At 38.0% G+C, this 17765-nt stretch overlaps 1 protein-coding gene across 2 annotated transcripts in view; it reads right to left on the bottom strand.

Annotated features, from left to right (window-relative positions):
* The window catches only part of HELZ (helicase with zinc finger), a 70049-nt gene that overhangs the window by 15098 nt on the left and 37186 nt on the right, over nt 1–17765 (bottom strand). For both annotated transcript variants that reach the window (XM_074160040.1, XM_074160041.1), the window contains exons 16-21: nt 16578–16696; nt 14722–14867; nt 12063–12210; nt 8994–9177; nt 7811–8039; nt 3851–4055 (exon numbers count right to left, since the gene is read on the bottom strand). In XM_074160040.1, coding sequence (XP_074016141.1) covers nt 3851–4055; nt 7811–8039; nt 8994–9177; nt 12063–12210; nt 14722–14867; nt 16578–16696 — 1031 coding nt within the window. The remainder of the gene's footprint in view (nt 1–3850; nt 4056–7810; nt 8040–8993; nt 9178–12062; nt 12211–14721; nt 14868–16577; nt 16697–17765) is intronic.

The raw sequence follows: 17765 nt of genomic DNA, 5'->3' as shown, positions 1-17765 counted from the left end.
ACATTAAATACCACTAATTCAATTAACCACTAGGTTGTTACCAGTCCCTCTGGGGACACTCTCTCCCAAGGCCTTTGTTCAGACGCCAAGAGAGTTACAGCCAGCTGCTTTGAGTTTCCTTCCTCACCATTTTATTTCCCACTGTCTCACTTCTTGTAGGACCAGCACTCAGTACTAACACAACCCTCTGTACTCCTCTTCCATGGCAGCTCCTAGCGGCAGCATGATCCACTTTCTTCTCCAGGTTTCAGCTCAAGAACCTTGGAGACAAAGTAGCTGCCGCCAGTTTTACTCAATTGCTCACCCAGGCTCATTAGACACTGTCTCCCCACCCCATCTCTTGTATCTGCTTCTGGACTTAGGAAAAGTACAATACAGTAGAGCCAAGAACCAGAGTACTCTGGGGAAACTGTTTTTCCTTGGCGAGTTGTCCATTACAAGAGAAGGTAACAGAACTGAGTTATCCCTCCTACGTGCTCATGAGTTTACAGCATCAACTAATTAGTTAATACTCATAAACTGTGAGCACATATTCAAATGCCAGTATGCTCTTAAGTCTTTGGCAGGATAGGAATACCTTACTTAATCTGGACCTAAGTACATTTACAAATTTAAAATAAATCTAAAAATCCTTTGATGCTGCAAAACTTTTCTTGCCCGGGAGATGAGTCTGGGCTGTTTTCCAGCAGTCTGAGCAAATTAGTCAGGGTACAAAGACAGGTTATTTGACACTGTTGACTCATGCATAAACCAGATGAAAGAACCGGTCTCTGAATTTTCCTCTCGTTTTCAAAATGAATTATTGAAAAATAAAACAATAATTGCTTTTCATTGTAGTACTTAAACAAAAGAAACCTGTTTATTCACGAAAGAGAGCAAGATTCAATCTGAAACTGTAGAGGAGCCACATGCCTTAATCACTCATGGTTAGTACGAGGCATTCCTGTATCTGTTACGCTGTCAGTTAGCATCAAGCTGTATGTGCACCAGCCTAACAAATCTCTGTTCTACCTATCATACTTGCATTTTATAGGGGCCATATTTTTAAAACTGAAATAGCGTAAATTCTAAGAACAGCTGTCCTGTTGAATCAGAGCTTCAGCACATAACGGTATCAGATTGGTAACTGTAAGTCAACTGGGGCCATCTGTAACTTGGGGAAGGGAAGGGCTGGCTTTCTTTTGTCTTTTTCTTTTAATAGTTTTGATGACTTAATGACTATTATAGTCTATTGATGACTAAACCGTTACCATTTCTCAAAGATTTCCAGATCAAGGTTCACTTCCCTACCCATCTACGGAACACCTAAACCTACACCAGAACTGATGGCGACTGAGAGCACTGGAGCACAGATACAATCAGTTTCCTCTAAAAACCTGCTCCACCTTCAGAGAACAAAAATCCTCATTACATAAAGGCACTTAGAGGGAACTCAGACCAAGATTTAGGTGGCTTCAGGCAGTTAACAGCCTCATCACTTCTAGGATCCCCCTTCAGTCAACAGACAGGAGAAGAGAGCGTTCTCCAGAGACTTCATCAGACCTGTGGTCCTCACTGACTGTATAAAGTATCTGGGACAACAACGCATCCCAAGTAAGTGCCTGAATCCCGGCTGAAAAGCTGGAGCACGGGCAGCAAGTGGAAGATGGGCAGAGCTGTACAATTCAGAGCCTTGTTTACTGTAGGCTAACCACCCTTCAGGAAGCTCGGAGTTCTGAAAACTCTCCATTTCCACATCACCACCGCTAATAAAGGCCGTGCCTCTCCATCTCTGCTGTCCCTCCCGCAGTCCCACCGGCCCCAGCCAGGCCACGCAAAGGCAGGTGCAGGAGGTGCCCCCCCAGACAGGGCTGCCAGGAGGCACAGCAGCCCCCAGCCAGTTCCACGTTAGCTGTTTGCTTCCCAGAGGCAGGACTGACACTTTTTTTCTTCTTTAAAAAATAAACAGCAAAGAGGTTTTAATGTCCTTGCATAAATCCAAAAGCAATTCTGCTGAATAAGAAGGTGCTGTTTTTACAAAATCACTTTTCACCACATGTGAAAAACAAGCCCTGAACTACACGGCTGTCCACAAACAGTCCACAAACTCACCTTAAAACACTGCCCCGGAGGCTGTTCTCAGTTTTTCGCTACAAAATACACCAGCACTAGGTTCTTAGTTTTTCATCTTTTATATTAAATATTGTACTTAGGAGCTCTAAAATAAGCAAAGCTAAATATCTGCTTTTAAAACTTGAGGAAAGGGGACTGTGTCACTTATCCCAGACATTTTCTGGCGTGTCTGAGTGTTACCTGCTCGCATTAATGCTGGTACCGCACACACCAGCTGCCAACTGTATTCAGAGGGAAGAGATTTCATTCTAATTATGATACAGGTGGTTAAAACACTTCACATCTTAAAGTGAAAATACAGTGCTGGCAGTTTGAAAGTGTCTCTTCTGATTTCTACAGCACAAGTGCTTAGTTTACTAACAAACTGAAGAAAAATAAATAGAACAGTCTTTTCACAAGACTCACTTCCCCCACCCGCTCTTTTTTTTTTTTTTTAAATGTAGTATACCTGCATTTTCAAATACTTTTTCTTCATTTTAGGGAACAAAAAATATTAATAGTGATGTTCTATTATTAAAGAAAATGCATCCAAGGTTGAAGCCCTCATGAAAAATGAGAGTGCAGCAATGACTTTTTAAAGACAATAATTTTTTAATTCACGGTTTTCTGTACGCCCAGTGTTTTGACACACGACTAGATGCTTTAGAAATATGGTGTTTGTTTCAGACAGTAATGCATCTTGATGAAGAAACCAAATGTTCTCACTTACAAACGCTCTTTTGGGAAGGACTGCCAAAGGGAAGGCTTTCCTTTTTGTACAGTTAAAGTTAAAAAGCCTGTCGTAAAAATTTCATTTAAATGATACAGCCTGCAACTAAAATCCAAAGCTATGGAAAATACGTATATTTCTTCCTTGTTGTACAACAGAATTCATCACAAAGCTGACAACCTGCATTTCAGTTACATCTCTAAACACCACTGAATCAAATTATAACTCAAATGATTTTGAAATAAACTACAAAGAACTATTAAAATAGAATTGATTACTAATCTATCACCCCCCAAAAAAGCTCCAAAATTTAGTGTTATTTTTTTTCATCCTAAGGAAGGTATGTATTTTCATCACTTCTTTATCTGCTTTTATAAAAACAGCTGATAAAATTTCCTGAGTGGTAATTTCATCTCTCTGCCCTCTTGATGCTAATGAAATCCAGCCTTCCGAAGGACATTATCAGGGAGCTAATCTAGGCAATACACTGTTTTAGCACATATTTTTAATTAAATCAAACAATTATCTTACATAAGTCCTTGAATTTCAAATGTGATTTTTAGATCAAACCAAATCACTTTTGGCTATTATGTTGTTGTTTCCTTGTACTCCCCACCACTGCCAATGTCGACCTGTTGTTTCTCAGCTGCTTGGCACAGGGATGGCCTCTGTTCAGAGGGTTTAAATTGGCTTCTCTAAATACTGAGGCCAAGATCCGTGGCTGAAGTTCGTCAGGGTCATTGCAACACAGTCACTGAACACGCCTGAGTGACTCAAGGTATACATTTTAGTGTGGAAACAAGGCTTGGACAACCCCAAGCTATATTGCTAAATATTGTATTATAACACAAATCTGAGCTTTCACTGGCAAATGCCGAGGATCCCTCTGGAATTTGCATTGATATCTGACTGCACTGATGCCATTTTAAAGAAACAGCTTGTTCCACAAACCTTTTATATAATTTCTCAAACAGCATTCCTACATGCACTTTCACTTTCTGACAAAATTCATGATCAGTAAAACTTTACCTTTGGTGGTGACTGCTGCTGTTTGGTGGTATTCGCTGAATGCTGATGCCGAAGAGCTCGGGGGATAAACTCAGGGGCCAGTGGGTTCAACACATAAGTTTTCTTTAACTCCAAAGCTTCCAGCTGAGTTTTGATCTGTTCAAACGTGATACCGTGGAGACTTTCATTCTCATGACACAGGGCAATAAACCTTTCCCAAAATTTCCTACGGAAACAATTATTAGAAACAATAAAAAGGAGTAAGACTCGATGGCTGTTGTTAGAATTAAAACAGATTTAACATAACTATAGCTAGATAAATATAACCATAAATTTTATTGCATGTCAGATATTACTATAACATATAGAAGAAATTTCAAGCCAGAAAGACAACCATCAGATGACACATGACTTTATGAAAATTTTGTATCAAACTTTTTGGGGGGTGGAGGGGTTATTTAAACCATGGAAGAAAAGAACATTCCTACCTGTCTTCTGCTTTCTCATGATGTCTTTCTATAGCTTATAAAAACAGCCTTTATGTTTTTAACATCCACAGCAGGATCTCTACAAAAGTTTTAAACTTATGATGATTTTGTTTACTTTTTTTAACCCCAAAGTAACTTTTTGGGGTGAAGTTACTTAAGCTTAAAAGATATTTAAATGAGGTCTGAAGATGTCACTTGAAAAAAAAAACACTGATTGAGCTGCTCTCTTTCAAAAAAATCAACAGTAATGAAAGTCGTCGTAAAGGTGCGCTTGACTGCAACTCATTCTAGTTCACCCCTCAGTAATAAGGTCTGGCCTATAAGCAAGCACTGTTATTTCCGTGTTGGCTCCCCAAAATCTGTAAAATGAGAGAAAGCTGCACACTAATTTTAACAGCAGTGTCACATTTTGCTGAGTAGCTGCCCTTTGTGGAAAAGAATAAATGTGTTTCTTACAAGAATGCTGTGGCATTACTGATGTATTTAAGAATTCAAAATAGTATTCCCTAAAAGCCCATCTTCTGCTGTGATTCTGCTGCAATAGAGGCAAGAAATGCTCTTTTAAAATTCAGGATGCAGGATGGCCCTTTTTCTGCATTTTGCTGTCAGGCAAATATATCTTGCAAGGTTTTAAGTGAAGGTTAAAAACCAAAATTAAATACTTCACTGGGGTGCTTTAATGATGGAACTCCCTCTGATTAATCAATTCAGTCACCAAACCTACTGCCAAGTACCACAAATCCACTGAGACCCATCCACTTTTGCTTAAAATGCCCCGAGCAGTCTCTCTACACATGGAACACTTGTACTGGGGTGTAAGAACAGAGAATAAAATACTGCTGCCTCTGTCTTACCGTGTGCTCTGCAGTTTAGAGGGAGTGTCTGCCAAAACAGCCCTGTCTAGTCCGATTGTAGCACACAGAAATGTAATGATTACCCTGGGCACACTTCACAAAGCTCTCTACAACTATCATTACAGAGTCTTGACTCATTTTGACAGGTATTAGAATATTTATAAATTTCAAGTACTCTCTAAACTTTTTTGAGGTCTGTTTTTCCTAACGAAATGTCACTTCTTTCAGACTTCTATACTCCTGTTGTACTAAAAAAGAACCATCTTTCCACCAGCATGCCTGAGCCCCTCCAGCACTATTTTCAAAGAGCAAATGTTCAATTATTCAGTGAAACAAGACAATGGTGTACTAAAGAGAAAGCTTGAGACACATCTTAATAAAGCTCCAGTGCTCCTTGTTTCTTAATTACCTTTTTGTTTTATAATTTTGAACAGCTATACGTATATAAACAGTTGCTGGTCTTTGAAAGGCAAACCCAATCCCTTACTGCCAAGGCTGTTAATTCATATACTGTGCAGATAGCCTATACTGTTATTTTAGTAAGTTTTTACATTCCCTACTTCAGATATTTTGAAGAAGTCATACTTGGAGAAGCTGCTGAGCCCCCACATTTGACAACTGGGTCCCTTTTGAGTATCTGCTTTGAAACCTCATCACTCAGGCTTACGTGAAAATTCCAGAGACTACCCTGCCCTACTGGGATTTGGAGAGAATAAGAGATCTGGTCATTCTCCAACAAAATCTGTATTTAGACAGATGGTTAGAGAACCAGTAATGGCTCTAGGTGTGAGCTAGACTAACGAGGGATTAACTAATTCTCTGACTTAGGTAACACTGCACATCCTGAAACCAAATGTAGCAAAGAGAAATCTCCGTCAGCACAGCACGGCAACCTCTACAGCTCCATCACGTATCTCTGCAGTGCGAATAGATGAACCACAGACACCCGTCACTTGTGGGTGGAGGGCTCGCAAGGCACAGAGCTCCTTCGCATCAGTTAGCTACACAGACCAGATCGTGTCTAAAAAACCAAGCAGGTAATGGGAAAAGTGAAATAAACCAACAACCATCTTTCTCTTTTAATAAGACATTATTAGCAGTTCAGAGCAGATCACTGTATTAACGTATGTAATGACTCCTGATGTTTCCCCAGCAGGTAAGGGGTTAAACGCAAGTTAAATTTCATAAATGCAGTAAACAAAGGTTGGGTTTACATTTGGGTTTTTCAGTTCTGATCCTTGAAAACCACATCCATTTTCAATACAGTAGAAGAACACTGCTCAGGAAAGTAGAATATAACATAGATACAACAACTGACTAATACACATTTTTAGCTGTATTATAATAATGTAGTCAGTGCAGTGTTTCCTCCCTTCGAGAAATAAGCCTCAGGGTTTATCTCTGATCACCTCAACATTTCAGCTCTTCCACTGAAAAAAGAAACCTTTGAAGAACAAGAACTCGGTATCCTTAACATCAGTGTTTACATCTCTCAGCATTTTTCACATTTCTTCATTTAGGTCTATAAAAAGTAAATTCACTCAAATCTTAACGAGTTTTTTTCCCTAGTGTCGTGAAGACATATAAAAACATAAATAATCACGGAATCACAGAATTGTTGGAGTCGGAAGTAACCTTCTAGAGATCATCTAGTCCAACTCCCCTGCCAAAGCAGGATTGCCTGTAGCACTTTACTCAGGACTGCATCCAGGCGGGTTGGTTTTCAGTCCTTCAACCTTCGTATGACTGCCATAATATTCAACTTTAAAATACATTACATCACAATCTTTAACTCCAAATTATCATAGAATCATAGAATGGTTAGAGTTGGAAGGGACCTTAAAGATCATAGAGTTCCAACCCCCCTGCCATGGGCAGGGACACCTCCACTAGAGCAGGTTGCTCAAAGCCCCATCCAGCCTGGCCTTAAACACTTCCAGGGATGGGGCAGCCACAACTTCCCTGGACAACCTGTTCCAGTGCTTCACCACCCTCACAGTAAAGAATTTCTTCCTAATATCTAATCTGAATCTCCCCTCTTCCAATTTAAAACCATTACCCCTTGTCCTATTTATATATAAAGTTGTAATGAGTAAACCAAAAAAACCCCACTAGAAAATAAAATGAAGCATCTTCAATTGTTACTGTCAAGTAAAAGTTAGAGCAACTATAAATACAAGAGAAGACAGTTTATCAATGACCAGGTGATAGGTATCTCACACTTTTTCTCTGTAGGTTGTTATAAAAAAAAACCCAACAAACAAACAAAAAACCCCTATCAACAAAAAAAAGCCAGACTTGCCAACTCATAGAAGATATTAAAATGCTCTGCCTCTCATCTGTAGTGGCTTTCTTTACTATCACTGAAAAAAAAGAAAAAAAAAGTCCCCTCCCTTCCCCGACAGCAAGACTGATGCGGGGCCGGAGCAGCCCTTGCACAGCTTCACACCTCCAGCTCCAGAGGGGACTTGGTAGACAGCACAGCAGGAATTTCATTATAGTTATATTAAGGGTTTAACTATATTGTGTCTTATTTGGCACCTAAAAGACCATCCATCATTTTACTCAATCCATCAGTCATAGATAAACACATTTTCTAGTAACCTTACCCCTGATTAACCAAGGAACATAAAAAGTACCTGCATCTCCCAATGGAACACAAAGCAATAGGGTCTCCCACCACAGCTACCAAGGACTGTGCTCTCGTAATGGCAGTGTTGAGAAGTTTGTAATTAGACAGAAAACCATAATCCAAGTCTTCTGTCGAATCCTCCAGTAGCTGCTCTTTCCTTTTAATTGGTGTTTGCTTATGTTTGCATGTATGCCGTGTTCGTACTGTGCTGAGAAACAACACTCTAAACTGTTTTCCTAAAATGGAACAAAAAACAAACGTCTGAGATAATTGTAGCTATTTCTGTAGTAACACAATCAGACCATTGCACTTGCCAGCCAGATTTCACACCTAGATACTCTGAAGAACTGATCGCTACCCTTCACATGAAGAGAATTATGCAAGAATAATAAGATTTAAAAATTTTAGGAGATGCACTATAAATAGCGTATGCTATTACAAGAATATTTCCTCTTTAAAAAACATATTTTTCATCTTGATATTAATCATTCCAGAACTTTCTGAAATGCTAATTCTCTGTACAATGTTGCCCATCAGCCAACAACAAATCTTGGATTTATTTATTCTACCATAAAAAGCTCTGGACATTCTTGTTTCACATTGAAAAATTTCTCAAACATACGAGTATCTACAGTGAAAAAGCAGAACACACCACTCACTGTCACTCAGTTACTTTATTATCTTCCTTTGTTTATTACTGTCTGAAAGTGCAACCTAGCAACAGGCAATGCCTACACAAAATTCCTGTTATCAATGTGATCCCAAGAACAAATATCTAAATCTGTGGACCCGTTTTTACAGTCTATTCTACAAATGCAAAAAACAGTAAAATATTTTGAAGCTAAAGCCTTGTTACCTTTTTATGTGGAACTCTGTTTTCCCCCTTACAATAAAAATCCATCAGTTTTCACGTTTTTCATTCAATTTATTTTTTAAGTAAGCTTGAACTTAATTTTGAACAAAGATAAACCTCACATCCATGAGTTGATTGCTTTGGTATTCAGTGTTGGAATAACATCTGATCAGCGTACTGGCCAGTTTCATTTTCATATATTGGTTTTTATGGGCTGTATCACAGCTCTCCTTTTGTTCTGATTGTTTTAAGATTATTTTAGCAAGTCTTACTTAACTTCACCACTCACATGTTTTACTTCCTTAGCACATCTTTGAGACACATAACTATTACTTACCCTGAACATTTAGCACTCTCTCTACACTGACATCAGACAGTCTTTTTTTCCGAAGTTCAGCCCGAATTCGGAAGACTTGATCAGCGTAAGGTGTTACGACACCTATACTGCCGTCATCCAATTTGCCCCAGGCAACAGGCCATTTTCTCCTTAATTCTTCAACACGCTCTACTACTTCAAACACCTTAAAAGAAAGTCAGAATTCTTAAAAGTATGCTCACTGAAGATCATTCTTTGATACGGAAAGAGAATTTGAATTTTAAAGCTCTAAAACATTTACATGTCACAGTATTACATAGCCTTACTGAATAAGCAATAATACTATTGTATTCTATAGTGATACTCTAAAATATCATGTATTAAAACAATGTATTTACAATACAGTACCTTTTTTTAATCTTGAAATAAAAGTTTGCTCACAAAAATGTCACCTTTAAAGTACAACCTGGAAAATTATATTAATAACCTTAATTTTCATGCTTATGTTCTTACAGAAAAGTCAAGTGGAGTAGGACCCTTCTTATCACACTCTAATGAACTTCCATAAGTAAATACACCACCTAAATAGGGATTATTTTATTTTTATTCTGGATTTTATACATGTCGCATTAGAGTTTGATAACTCTATAGAGAGGCTATGTATACCAGAGCACAACCACTTCCCATTCCGAAGGATGCCATCAGGAGCTTCAGATTATTCATCAACTGCTAGTTCATCTCTATGAAATACAATTAAGTGTGCCACCTGAAAAGACTAATGAGTAATAAAAACTGAAAACATCCTCCTGTGAGGAGCCAGGCTCAAAGCAACCTCCTGCCACAAAGCACTGGCAGAGCAGCTTGTTTCAACACACCCAGTAGAGACGCTGACTGGAGAAGGTATTTCTCAATAACTTTATGGGAGGCATGGAGGTTTATTTGGGGTTTTTTACCATTTATAGTCAATATGTCATTTAATAAGTGTCAATATGGCATTCAATAAATATTTATCCAGCTGTTTAAAGTACGGTAATTGATGAATGCAGTTTTCCTACAGCATCGCAAATGCAAGCGCAGCCTCTAAATGGAGGCAAAGGCAGAGAGGCTTTCCTACAAAAACCTCAAGTATTCTTAACCTTCTTCCCTATTCATCCAGTCATCTTTCGCTGTGGGAAGGGGCTGTTAAAAATACATTTAATGCTCTTAGCTTTTATATTATCTCTTCTTCAAATTGGTAAGTGGGAATGCTAGGGACTTTTATGGACATTTCAGGAAAACGAATAGTGATATAAATCACAATGGGTATGTACAATAGTATAAAGCATAGGAGTTCCTAACTACTAAAAATCTGTTGTTTCATGCTGACTTCTAGCATCTAAGATCTGATTATATGACACACACTCTCATTTTAGTATATATTTTAAAAAAATTAAACTGGAACAGTTTATTGCAAAACTCAATAACTTAAAAACAAATCATGAGGAAACTAGTAAGACAAAAAATCTTAATCCTTAAAAAGTCACAAATAGTTTATTTTTTTATAATTTCTTATTTCAGAAGGCAGTGAAAATATGTGGCTGTTTTTGAGCAAGTCCTGAATGTAACTTTTTGGAACATAAATTCTTGTATTTAAAAGCTAGTTCTACGACAAAGGATACTGAAATAAACTTTGATATCTATAAAAACCGTAGCACAACTATAATGATCTTTTGCAGGTACTTTGGCAAGCTTTTGCAAAAGCACATAGCTTCTGGATATGTAGTTAGAATTAACAGCATATAGGGAAATCTTAGAATTAAGACCAAAAAGGGGGAGTGTATTTTCCCTATTAATACTTAATATAGGTACCAATTAACCATAAAATGCCACAATGCCAGTGTCCACTAAGGGTGAAACAGAAACAATCTTCCTCATCATCTGAATTTCAGTTTTTCATGTTGGTGTTTAAGCAGCTGTTTTCCTTCATTTCTGCCTGGAGCTATTAATGACTCACAGTTTTCAGACAGCTACTTGGCCACTGAAGATATTTTTAGGTTTTTTACAACTTTTTTAAATGGCAAAGCAATCCAAGTAGATTAATCAAAGCAGTCAGGTGCCTTCATTATTTTTTTTCCACGATGTGTCCAGAAGTCATTGGAGCTTCTTATTTAAGTAGATGTTTTAATACATCAGAAAATGCATAGCAAGAGCAGCATAACAACAACAACAAAGTTGAAAATTGTGCATCAGATGAACTGCACCATGATCAACAAGAGGAAACACAGACAGCTCTGCAGTGCTTCACTGCTGCTGAACAGCAACCTAACTTCAGTTAAAATTCCTCATAAGAAAACTAGTGATATTTGTTTTCTTTAAATGTCAAGGACATTCCTTACGACATCTTTTTGTTGGGAAAAAAAGGAGTTGGGTGAAGGCCTCCCTAACTTGAGGTGACTGCAAAAAGGCATCTTCCAGTACGGAAAGTATTCACAAGTCGGGGGGCAGAGTGGGAGAGTGCTTGGGGTTTGGTTTGTTTTGTGGGTTTTGATCTGTTTGGGGTTTTTTTAATTCAAAGGAAGGAATGGGAATGAAATCTTTGAAGAATACAAATAAATCTATGTGAAACAAACATATTGAGAATAAGTTCTCACTGAAAAAAAATCCCATCTGCACACAATCAGTTAGACACTGATCCTAAACATATTAAAGCAAGTATGAAATGTTACTCCAGAGGACTCTTATCTGAGTGGGAACATTTCTACAACAGTCAAAGAAATCTAAGTTTTACTTTAAATTGCAGTTACTCTCAGTTGCTAAGATACATCCATCAGAATGTCAGAAAAACTATCAGGAAGGACATCCTGAAGAATGAGCCCAAGAGAACTATACGCAACTTGCAATTGCAAGGAAAAAGGAGAAGATAGATTAGCGGAAATGTTTACTACAATTGCAGTGTTCACTACTTCATGTTTAGCAAACTCCATGTTCCCTCATGTTAGTAGAGGACAATTTATGTCTTCTACCTACACTGAGCATAAACCAATAAATTTGGGGAGAGGGGAGCTTTAAGGAAAAAAAAATAAACCAAGAACAAGGCCAAAGAAGAGTTACCTCTGCATTATTGTAAAAAGCTGTACTATTTTTTTCTTGCACATCTTCTCCACGTGCTGTGAAGAAAGTCAAAGGGTAGAAATCCTTGTGTGCTGGCTGCTTTCCACTTGCCATCAATTTGCCTTCATAGAAAAGTTCAGATGTGTAACTGTAACAAGGCAAAACAGAATAAAATGTGGAGTCTACATATGAGCTCACTGAAAATATGTAAATCTCACTGATAAAATATGCAATCACAAAATACTTCATAAGAAAAACAGAACCACTGATTACTATTCAGCATCTTCAAGTGATTTCTCTGAACTGGTGTTTCCATACTACAAATGGAGCAGAAGGCACTAAAAATATGCTTTTCTAACACTTCTTTTACAAAGGCAGTATTTCCTTCTACAAAGGTAGTATTTTCTTCTAATCTAAAACTCAAAGCTACTGATGTTCTCACGAATGTTTCACTCAGAAGTTCTGGTAGCTTGAAACTAGGCCAAAGCAACACCTGCTGTCTGGGACTCATTATTCCCCAGCCTGGCTGGGGAATGAGCCTCCTTATATCAGTTAAGAGTTGTTGAACTTGGAAAATAAATTTACTCAAGATTTCATGTGTACTGAGCACAAGGCAGGGCAAGTGTTCAGCTTTCACAGAAGCTTTTCCTCTCTGACTCCAGACCAATCTATGTCTCTGGTCATTGGACACACAACCAGAACACACTTCCTCTGCTGGCAGCAGGCGTTACTGGAAAAGAAACAACTCAAGAACTACCTTCATGGTGAAAAGCAGGCGGGAGGAAGGCAAACTGAATGGAAGAAGACAAAAAGCCAACAAAAACAGACTGCAGATTACTGCTGGTATTACTGTAAATACTGTATTGTATTGCATGCACAATAGAGCTAGTGTACTAGCTTTCATTAATTAGTGAATTCTGGTACGGTCCAATTTCTGTGTGCTCCGCCTCCATCCTGAATGCTCTTCATATACAGCTCTGGGGATGCAGTGACATGAACACAACCCAGAGGACAACAGAAGCAGGGGACCATGCAGTCAGTGGGCCCACCGAGTTCTTCCAGGCTTCCAATTATTGTAGTGTAAGATGTAAATAACTGGTCATGGAAAAGCTAAAGAAACTAATCTGCTACCAGATCATCATCAAACAACTGCAGCCCACCTTGACCAGAACTGCCTTACATGGGACAATCCTGAAGAATATGCAACTCTTCGTGTGGATCGAGTTGCAGCAGTTCTCTGCTGCCAACCAGCAAAGCTAAGAATTAACTTGCAGAATAAATTGTTAGTAATGAGCTCTCAGTAAACAACAAAACACCCTTTCTACAAGGACTGTTTTTTCCAATTACAGCTCCAAAGTCAGGCTGAACTAATCGCTTGTTCTTTCCTTAATTTCTTTTGGACTCTTTACTTCAGCTAGGCCGGTATGATTGATGAGCCCACCATCAGCCACCTTCCTACACTTACTCCTGTCTTAAGTGCCATGGTCCCATTTGTCAGGGAAAACTCCACAGTATAACAAACGTAGACTTGAGACAATCTCCTAAATGGACCACCATCAGAGCAGTTAGCAGGTTTCACTTCACACAGCAGTATTTTCTAGTGGAATTAGGCAGACCAGACTTTCACTAGACATCTGACTAGTCCCAGTGGTACTTCTGCAATCCTCACCTCAATGGTCAACACAGCGGACCCTTCTAGGAGCCCACTGTCTGAACTCCAACTGCTGAAGAGAATTTTCGTGATCTTTCTGAGGCAAATTTCATGGAAGTGATATCTAACCAAAAGCTGAAACGATCCCTTCCTTCTCAGATTCTCTCTCATTTTGAACTTCCCATTTCAAACAATGTGTAAGAAATTTAGCATCACTCAGTCTATAATTGAAAAGTCCATAAAATGAAGCCAGATCAAGCTGTGTAACAAAATATGTCACATTCTCACTTTTGGTTCCCCAGAGCACTTAAATATTTCTGCTTTTGCTTTGAACACAGTGATAACCTAATTAGTGTGACTGGATACCAACATAATATTCCTCAGTACATATTTGAGCCAGGATTTAAACTTTAGCATTTTTCCCCATGATTGCACTTATTCTTTCTAGCACAGATCATGGATGAGCTCATTACACTAGCAGCCATTAGTTTATCATAGCATAAAAATGCAAACCCACTGATTAATGTGTCTTGAGAGAAGTAATAAAAAAGACAACAGGAAAGAAACATGCCCAGAAATAAATAGGTCAAATTTTGTTCAGAGTTGTATACCCATATGTTCCTTACATTGCACATAGCTCACCATGCCAAGATAATCCAAGGTAATTCTAAAATTCTGACACAGTTCAAAACCACAGACTCTGTATAATATACTGCACAATGGTTAAAAAGGGAAAGGTAGCTCTTTTTTGGCTTAGGTGCAAAGCCAGAAGCATCCCCACCCAAATGAGGGGGTCTGTAATGCCACTGGCTGACTGAACCCCCGGCATCTCTCCTAGGAGATTGAATTTCAACAAAGAATTACTCTACTAATTAACTTAGAAACAACTATGATTTCATTACAGAAACACGTAGTGCTTCTCTCTTCATTCAGTTGTGCTTGGCTCAGAGCTCTCTTGCTCCCTCACAACAAAGAAAAGCATGATACAGTGAAAAAGTTCACACCTACTTGATGATAGCTTCATGGGAGCGATAGTTCTCACACAGCAAGATCCTGCATGGAAATTCTGCAGGGTAGTGCTCATAGAGCCGATCCAGCAGTGAAACGTGGAGGTTTCTTTCCCTGGCAAATTCACTGTAGACAAAAGGACTGAGCTGTAATAGACACACACACACAAAGAAAATGTAACTAAATATGTGCACTTGGAATTTCATGCTCCCAATATATGCATCTTGCATCAAAACAAAAAGAAAACCTTACTTTTACTGTACATTCATAGTTGGAAGACATATAGCATGGCTATTCCATAGAAATGCCCATTCCTACTGTAAAAGGGACAAAAGACCAGCATGCTCTTAAAGGAACAATAAAACATTCCATAACTACGTAAAGAGGAGAGAAGAACCCTTATATCTACGCTTTTTCAGTGTGGCTTGCACAGATGAATAGCTCAAAGCAGAGAGATGTTTTGAATGACACTATACAATTATTCTGACAAGCACTTTACTGTTAAATTATTACCACAAATAATACAGATCAGAAAATATAGAAATTTGGAACACAATTGTAAAAAGTTAAATGGAAAGTCGTTGGAAAAACTAAATCCCAAGTGGCCTCGTTACTATTACACTAAATTACTACTGGTCTTGTTTATCAATAAAAACATCACCTACTACAGCAAGAAAAATAGAAACAAAGATGATGAAAAAAAATTTTTAAATAACATTTTAAAATGTAGAAATTAAGCCAATCTATTTTGTTATTCTGAATACATATGATTTAGGTTCTGAGTTTGAGTTTCACTTCAGATAATCCTGGATACCTCACAGAGTAGCTTCTGTAACAGCCTGAGCTACAGAACAGCTGAGACTCACAGGCCAAGTCAAGGCTCTAACCATCCAGCTGGGCTGATGCAATCTTGCCCAAAGTGGTAAGAATTCCAATCTCTTAAAAAAGGACTTTTGAGATCTGTATTTTCAAAGCATTTCCCAGTCCCTGAGATTCCTATGATCATGACTTGAAATGACGGAGGAGTATTAAATCCACAGGTGGCAAGACTGCTTTAAGTTTATTGCTATACCAAAGCAAACATCCACTCTATTGCTATTGTGAAAAGTCAGGAGAATTAAAGGCAAATCTATAAAAACAAATAAATTTGGCCTAAATCAACAAAGCAAGTAAGGTTGACTTTTCCAAGTATGCTTTCTCATGCCTACAGCCTACAGAGTGACATGCATCATCATAATTTTAAACTCTTCTAAACTCTTTAAAAGCAATTCCTAGGTGTGTCGCAGTAACATAAAGGCAGTGATTAGTTTCAGTTTCCTATTTCTCACTTGTTCAAATCCTTACCAGACTATGATACGTCTAATAAAATAAATAAAAAAAAGTTGTCTAAATCATAATATTCTCCATATTCTTCAATTCTTTCAGAAATCACCAGGGAATACCAGTCATAAGAAGTAAGAGAAACTTCTACCCTGACTGTAGTAATAGCTATCCCCAACATTATGCAAATAAAGTCCCTAGAATTTTCCTCAGCTTCCCCATCTATTACATGATCAGTAAAATTTATGCATCTCCCGCTTTAAAATGAAATTTTACTTGCATATAGTTCAGTGGTTGACCGGCCCAAGTCTGTTCTATAACAGATTTCCTATGTAACCCTGGACAATTCACATACTTTGTGCCTCAATTCCCCTACTGTAGAACAGACAACAGCGTATTCTCACTCAGCAGAAATACGTGAGAGATTATGATGCATTCACATACCACAGAAATTTGGAGCAGGTAAATACTTTAAATATATAAATACAAATATTATATTATAGGCACTTTACATTCGAAAATGCTATAGCTCTTACCTGCATATGGTCTCCAGCCAAGACAATTCTTGTGTTTTTATTAGCTAATGCCAGAGGCATAATAGTTTCGCACTCCATAGCCTGCGCAGCTTCATCTAACAGAATGTGTGTAAAAAAACCTGTAAAACAGAGATATCAGCAAATAAATGAAACCTGAAATATGATAAAATAAACAGTGATAACAATACAAGAAATTGTACTAAAAGTTTTGTATTCTGATAGTAATCAAAACTAGAAAAAAATTCAGTATGGCTTATACAAATTAATTTCTAGCAACTAATAGAAACCACACAAACAATTTTCACACCCAACAAATGACCAACAGTGGTCAACTGACCGCCAGTGACATTAGCAGCAGCCCATAGATCTGCCTCTTTCTTCTGATATATGTGAAGTTAAACAAGTGTTTTATCTGAACTCTCCTTACACCAAGAAGAAATGTCTCTTGGCAGACCTCCCTCAGCAGGTTTCTCAAATCTGAAAATCTTTTCATCACCATGAGGCCTGAAGAGCTTTGTACAATGACAGTGAAAAGGCCTTCCTCATGTACTCCAGTCCTATTAACTATTTTATATACTAAATTTCCCATTAAAATTGCACACATACCTGAGCACTTTGCTGGTTATGGGCTTTACGGAATGTTGGGGGGAAAAAAGGAGCAGAAAGTGAAGGAAAATTTAAATTCAATCTTACTATAATATTGGACCAAAAGATTTGTTGGGGAGGGGTGGAGGGAATAGAAATCTATGCACTGGATAACATGTACTTGAAAAAAACTGGGCCGCAGTAGGCTTGTATTTTATGAAATGTAAATTCAGGATAGGTATACAAGAGAAGTGGTTTTATACACTGATATATATTAAGGTTTAAAACAAACTATTAGAGGACTCAGTGTGCCATCTAATTAAGATTACATACATAAAAATGTAGCAATTTTCTTTGGAAAACATGAATTTCATAAAGCTGCACACATTACTATGGTATGACTGTACGCAGCTCATTGCCAAACAAAGCAGTTACTTCCACCTAAAGTTCTGAAAGACTAAAGGCTCTAAAGACCTGAAAATATTTACCATTAATTCCATAACAGTTTTCTCTATTGCAACAAATAGCAGATTGTAGCCATAGAAAATTAACCGTAACAACTTCAGTAAAGAAATTCAACATTCTCCAAAAAGCAGATGGATT

Source organism: Numenius arquata, chromosome 17 (genome assembly GCF_964106895.1).
Source record: "Numenius arquata chromosome 17, bNumArq3.hap1.1, whole genome shotgun sequence".
NCBI lineage: Eukaryota > Metazoa > Chordata > Aves > Charadriiformes > Scolopacidae > Numenius > Numenius arquata.
Note: the sequence above shows the minus strand (reverse complement) of the source record. Positions and strands in the feature narration are given on the sequence as shown.